The following is a 7,080-nucleotide window of genomic DNA, read 5'->3' on the forward strand; positions in this document are numbered from 1 at the left end:
GATGCAGCTCCAGCGTGAGATGGTTAAACACGAGTGCCTCTGTGGAGGCATCTCCTTGTGCTGGTGGCAGGTGTCTCCCTGCAAGGGTCCCCATCTGCACGGGGCGTCCCGGACCCCAGCAGTTGGTGGCAATCCAGGGCTCAGCTTGGTTGCCCCCATCCTTGGTTCTGAGTCCCATTCAAGATGTCCTCAGCATCCGCCTGGCCAGACAGCTGTGACACTGGTCCTGCGCGCCAACCCCGTAGCCCAGTACCATTGCATGGCCACTGCTGGCCACGGGCTTTGTACTGAGTTTGTAAGGTCTCAGGACAGGCGCGTGCCAGGTTTGCTCTCTTTGAACTTGTTCTGACCTGCCTGGAGCTTTGTTTTTACAAGATTTAGCAGTAATGGCAATTTTTATTCTGACTACGGCTATGGCTTTTTTTGCTTACCATTGTACGGTGCAACCATAGTTTCAGTTTTATGCAGATAGTAGCAAAAAGTAGCTATTCTGCACTGAATGAGATATTTATGACTTCAACATAATGGTGCAGTGCTGACAAATACGCGTCTGGCAGGATGGCAGGGGCCTTGAGAAGTGGGAACATGTGGTGAGGCATAGAGGAGTGCAGGCATGAGATGATAAGAGATGGGGCACAGGCTGGTGCTGGAGACCTCAAGGCTATAAACAACTCAAGAATTGTCAGTTAAAGAAATGCAAGCTCAGAGCTGGACAAAAACGGGTTTGGGGTGACAAAGAGAGCAAAGAACAAGTATCTAACATGCATAAAATGCATTAAGGAAATCTGTATTAAAAAGTATTAAGGACATCTGCATGTATCATGGGCTTGCACACCAATGAAGAGAAAGCAAGGTGTAAAAGCATGTTATCAAACATAAAAAAGACACAAAGTGGACCCTAGAGTGAGGAAGAAGAAGCCATGAACATCAATATCATACTCCCTGTGAAGAATTCCAGATTTTTATGAGTTGATGTAACCTCCACCACCACCACCAAACTGAAGTCACCAACCTTAGGACCCAGAGGAACAGTGAAAGAGTGAGCATGATGCCAGGGAAGAGGTAGAAATTGGGAAGTGTGTGTATAACAATCTTAATTTATTTTCATTTTCATTATTATTATTATTATTACTACTACTCTTATTACTACCACTACTACTACTTCTTTTTCTGTAGAGAAATATTAACTTCTTTCTTTTTTTCTGTAATAACTGGATCTGGACTGACAATGATTCTTGTATTAGCCTGTTTTCAATTACACTAACAATTAATTATTGGCTTTATACATAAAGTGCATTTATCTTTTGCCCATAAATGAGATTCTGCTCATAACAATACGCATGGCCCTTTGTAGCAGTGGCAGTGGGAAGCCACGGGGGACACGATCAGGCATCTCCGGTGAGATCTGTGATCTCCAGTGGCACTAAGCAACGATGCGTAGGCAAGTGCATTGAGCTCCTGGGTAATGCAGACCCTGGGGCGCCCAGAGGCACTCAGCACGCCCTAAAGCAGTTACCCAGCAGCTGCTCACCCAAATCTGACCCCGGGGAAGAATCATCCAAAGCAATTCAATCCCAGATCCTGGAGATAGGTTGCACAAGGCAAATCAGCTGGATGGAGCGGGTGCACCCAGCCACGCACCCATCCTATTTAGTATGAGGATATGGGCAGGACTACAGCGAGAGGGTGTCCCCATTTTCTGCACTGTCACGTGTACAAGTACCCCCTGCAAGGACAAGGTCTACACGTTCACATGGGACACCTTAAGAGACTTTCTGGAGAGATCAAGGGATCTGCACAGCCAGGAACATGGCATCTGCGTGGGAAGAGGTCACAGAAAATGTAATAAAAGGCTGAATCCATAGGCACATGGATAAGGATGCCATGTGGGGAAAGGGTCAGTATGGCTCTTCTAACATACAGACAAGACTCCCTAACATACTGCAAGTCCTCCAAGGGCTGGAAAGGATTCTGGCTGAGGCAGATCCAGGTGATAGAGTCCACCCAGATTCCCAAGGGCTCTGAGCAAGGTCCCCAATGAAGGTGATCAAATAAGCATCCATGAAATGAGAGTAAAGTTCCACACACCACTGAATAACTGAATCACAAAATAAAGGTACATGGCTATCCCTTACAGTGAACCCCTACAGGAATCTGTACTGGGATTTCCACTTTTCGACAAATTTTGTCTGGGAAAGGGAGGGGAAAACAGCAAGGCAACCAAGTTTCTGATGATACTAAGTTACTCCAGGAACAGGGGGACCAGCTGTGAAAATCTGCCGAAGACCCTGATAAGACTGAGTCACCGAACAATAAAACAACAGATAAAAAAAAATAGTTGAGATAAACATACAGTGATGCACTTGGGGAAAAAACGGAACATTTCAGATAGAAAATGACAGGCTGGTGGCTAACCATTATCTCCCAGGAACAAGCTGTCACAGTTATGACAGTGTTACGGCAACACAGTTCAGTGATCAGCAGTTCCAAAAACAAACTAGATATTAGAAATTCCTAGGCAAGGACCAGAAAACAAGGCCAGGACAGCGCTGTGCATGTGAAATACTGCTGCAGCCCTGATGCCTCAGCGAGCAAAACACTTGTCATGGGAAATGAGTGAGCAGACCATGGCTTTGGTTGGAAGGAGGCAAGGGAGGGGAGATATGACAGAGGTGGCAAAGGCTCAGAGATGAGTGGGGGAAGATCTGGTCATTGTCACTTCCGAGAGCTAGAAGCATGAGAAATTAAAACAGCACGCATCTAATTCAGAACAAATGTACAGAGGTCATTATTCATGCAGCATGTTGTTAGACTGTGGAAAACACTAAAGCAGGGTCTCCTAGAGCCTAAAGTGTTGGATTAAATTTAGGATTAAATTAAATTAAATTTAGGAAGATGAGCTCCTTAGGCAAGTGGGCTCATCACCAAAACATCAGTGATGTGATTGAAGAAAAGAGCAAAACGGCCCTGAAACCTGTGCTGTTCCAGGAGGAAGCCTCTGTCCCTTTGCTGAGGGTGAGGGCTTTCCAAGGGGTCTTGTGGGCAAACCCTAGCTTTTAGCTTCAATTATTGTTCTCAGGTTTTTGCAACAAGGTGCATTGTTTCCCCTCATCAGCTAGCATTCTGTGTGTGTGTGTGTGTGTTGGGAGTCATTATTCTTCCTTCTGAGACAACAGCACTTATTCTTGCATGTCATTTTTTTTGTGATGAGCATTAGTCCTTTTGTATTTATTCTTGGTGCATGGCCATATCCTGGATCTGTTCCTCTTTGGCTTTTTTGTCTCATGCAATGGTGTAAATCAAAACTGCCTGGTGTAGGGCAAGTAGAGGAAAAAGGGCTTGTTATGAATGGCCAAGGCTGATAAGAGACCTTTTGAAAAAAAACCACTAGGCTGTTTCCCAGGCAAGAAGGTGTTCCTTGTAAAACAGGCTGGACAAGCTGGTGGTCACCAAAACAACTGCTTCTAAGGTAACAAATTCTGGCAGAAGTTAAAGCTCGTTAAACATATTAGGAAGGTGCTTTCCAGTGCCAGCACCTGTGTTAGAAGGCTTTTCTATTAAAGCTGACCCCAGGAAGTTGCTGTGCTGAGTGTTTTTAAGGTGTTACAGAGGGTTTAGAGGCTGCCTGGGCTGGTAAGGTTGGTGTATTTTTTAAGGGGGTTTTTTGTTAGTTATATATAAATAATTATGATACAAGTTAGCTACTTCCTAGTCCTCAGATTAATGTGTCTGCTTCCTTAGTTCTGGAACTACTGCCTTCTGTGTTGTTTTATTGTTTTATGCTATTTTAATGCTGTAAATGGTTTGTCTTGTTCCTGTGTTTTGCAAAATGTTTCTTGATTGGTGATTGTTTTAGACCCTTATGCTGTATTGACAAGGAACATGAGGGAATACTGGGGGGGGTGTGTTTGTTTGTTGGTTGGTTTTGGAGGGGTTTTCTTGCTTTCTGTTTGAGGGGGGGGTGTTGTTAGTAAACTACTATAAAAGTTCTGTCTGCCTCTAGGTGGGCAGAGGAGGCAAGGTGTGATTATGTGAAGTGTCTTTTATTGCCCAAGTCAAGTCTCCTTTGGAGACCTCAAGTGTGGGTCTCCAAAGGCCCGGGTGCAGATAAACCAAAGAAAATGCCTTCTCCTCTTACATACTCCTGAAAACAAGGTGGGCCTCCTGTGGCTTGTGGTCCATGCAAGATGTCAGTGTGCTAGCGCACTTAACTACCTCCTCTGAATCACTAAAGAGATCCCTTAACTAGCAATGTCTAGTTGCAGAAGGCTTGGGAGCTGAAAGCACTGTGCTGAAACAGTGGGGTGGCTTAATGCAAAAGGACCCCAATTTGAATGGGTCTCACACCACATTCCCTTTTTAATAAGGGATGTCTGAGGTTAACTACACAACAGCCCAAGCACTACAAGGGCTGTTTGTCTCTGGTGTTATCCAGAGGACAACATGTAGCTGACCTCACTGCATTGCTTGCGGGGGCTGCGCTTGCGCCCTTGGTGCTGCGAGCTGCTGATGGTCCGCTGGTGTGTCCTTGGCAGTGCATGGCCCTCACAGCACCTTGTTTACTGCCGCTCGTGGCAAAACCCCTCCCATGCCGTTCCCTTTCTGTGCAGCTCCAGAACTTCCCAGCTCCCCTGATCTGACCGGGCTGGCTGTGGGGATGGGAGTGGGACAGGCGCTGCTCGTGCTGTTGGCTGCTTCCACGGTGATGCCTGTGAAGGACCCATTGCTGAACATCTGCATGGATGCCAAACACCACAAAACCAAGCCTGGCCCAGAGGGGACGCTGCATGACCAGGTATGGCTCTGCTCATGTGTTAGGTGGGATTGTCTGGGTCCCCTGTGCCGACCTCCCCTGTGAGGTCCCCTGTGCTGACCTCCCCAGGTGATACAGGCTGGTTTGTGCTTTGGGCTTAGCAACCACTTGCCTGAGGAAGAAAGCCTGTGCTGGGTATGAGGCCTGTTTGTTTCCTGTTTTCTTCTAGCAAATGGCTAGGGCAGATGCAGTGCTGTGATGGTTTCTGTCAGCTCAGTATCACCCCTCTTTAACCAGGAGGCATCCCCTTCCCAAAGCTTTAGGTACCCCAGATCAGAACAAGGTTACCCAGGTGGCAAGGAAAGACAACTCTTATCTGCTCCCTCTCTCTGTTAGAGACTCTTCTTGCTAATTGAAGAGCTCTTCCCCCAGGTTCTTGGTGGGAAGGGGGCTAAGAGCAAGCCAGGGTGCAAGAGAAGGGAGTGTGTTTCTATTCCTCAGGCTGGCTCTAACCTTCAGAGTCCTCCTCCTGCTCTTCCTCCAACTCCACTTTGCTGCAGCCCTGAACTCTTCACAGTGCCCAAGGGTTTGCTGGAGGAGAGAAAATCCTCTTACTGCTGAAGGCTTCTTGCTGTAGGCTATGCAGGGAGCTGGCACCTGCCGCATCCTCTGACTCCCTCAAGCTGCTGCCTGCCCCCCTGACCAGCCTGTCTCTTGCTTTGTTGTAGTGTGCTCCCTGGAAGGACAACGCCTGCTGCACAGCCAACACCAGTTCGGAAGCCCACAAGGACCAATCCAACCTGTACAACTTCAACTGGAACCATTGTGGGCTGATGCCACCCAAATGCAAGCGCCACTTCATCCAGGACACATGCTTGTATGAGTGTTCACCCAACTTGGGGCCCTGGATTGAACAGGTAGGATCAGATCTGCTGTGACTAAGACAACAGGGCTTGTGCTGGCAATGTGATGTGTTATATGCTGGTCCCCTGTATGGTATACCCCGGGCATGTATAGGAGCGTGCTTTCCAGGGACACTGTGAACTTTCCTCCTGGGTGGAAAGATTCAAAGGACTTTGCTAGCCTTAGGTAGCAAAGGACTGCTTAGGTAGTCAGACAGGCTGATGGAAAGATTGCTTGTTGTCAAGGCATGTCTCTGCTGGGGCTGAAACTCTTCTGAGATCAGCTCTGAAGCCCAGTGGAAGGGTCTGGGGGGGATCTGGGATGTGGCAGATCCTGCCCCTTAACTTTCAAGGGCCACCAGCAGTGTGCATGGTCCTGTTCTCTTGCAGGTTGACAGCAGCTGGCGTCGGGAGAGGATTCTTCATGTGCCACTCTGCAAAGAGGACTGTGAGGAGTGGTGGGAGGATTGCAAGGACTATGTAACGTGCAAAGAGAACTGGCACAAGGGCTGGAACTGGGCAACAGGTTGGTGGGCTGTGTGGAGCAAGCTTCTCCTCGTCCCTGCAGGCAAGCCCCTGGCAGTGTCACTGCTGCCTGCCTGGTGGCTGAAGCCAAGACCCCTAATTGCTCTTGCCTGTCTGTGGGGCTGCTGGCTAGAAGGTGGCCAAGCCACCATCCATCAGCCAAGATGCAGTGATGGGCTGTGGGCAGGTGGCCTGCTCCTCCCAGGTGAAAGGACCTAGGTGAAGTATGCTAGCTCACGTTGTTCTTTGGTGCTGTCTGTCTTCAGGAACGAACCGCTGTCCTTGGGGCTCCATGTGCAGACCCTTCAGCCAAGTCTTCCCCCGACCAAAAGACCTGTGTGAGAAAATCTGGTCCAACTCCTACAAATACACCACAGAGCACCGGGGCAGCGGACGCTGCATCCAGATGTGGTTTGACCCTGCCCAGGGAAACCCCAATGTGGTTGTGGCGAAGTACTATGCTTGGAAAAAGAGATCCTCCTCTGCTCGGATGGAGGATGTGACTCCTGAGACTGGTGAAGCTGTGTGTGCTCTGCCATGGCCTGGCCTGGTCCTGCTGCCTCTGGCCCTTGTGGTGGTCTCTGAGGGAGCTGGGGGCTGTGGATCCCATGGATGGGGGTCCCTGTGACCGCTCCCTGAAGGGATGCGGCTTGGACTGCTCCAGCTGCCCTACAAGAGGAGCTGGCATAGGCTAAGTCTGTTCAAACTGGTCACATGCCTCAGTAAGTCCTCTGCATGAGTTATGTTGTTGGACCTTGATACCTGCCTCTACTTTCAGCTGCTGCCAAAGGCAGTTGCTTCCTTGCCATCCTAGGAAGGGCAGTACTGTGTGTCTTTTCTCTGATGCAGGAGCTCCTTCACATCTGTTCCTGCCTCATGGCCGTGTGCTGGGTTGGCAGT

General features: G+C 48.9%; 1 protein-coding gene across 1 annotated transcript; it reads left to right on the forward strand.

The window, feature by feature from the left end:
• Window positions 1-3,289: 3,289 nt before the first annotated feature.
• On the forward strand, window positions 3,290-6,808 carry LOC104038273 (folate receptor gamma). The gene is given in 6 exon segments (XM_009492596.2): window positions 3,290-3,319; window positions 4,552-4,632; window positions 4,634-4,795; window positions 5,482-5,670; window positions 6,046-6,181; window positions 6,447-6,808. Coding segments are annotated over 6 exon segments (960 nt in total).
• Window positions 6,809-7,080: the final 272 nt, after the last annotated feature.

Source organism: Pelecanus crispus, chromosome 1 (assembly GCF_030463565.1).
Source record: "Pelecanus crispus isolate bPelCri1 chromosome 1, bPelCri1.pri, whole genome shotgun sequence".
Classification (NCBI taxonomy): domain Eukaryota; kingdom Metazoa; phylum Chordata; class Aves; order Pelecaniformes; family Pelecanidae; genus Pelecanus; species Pelecanus crispus.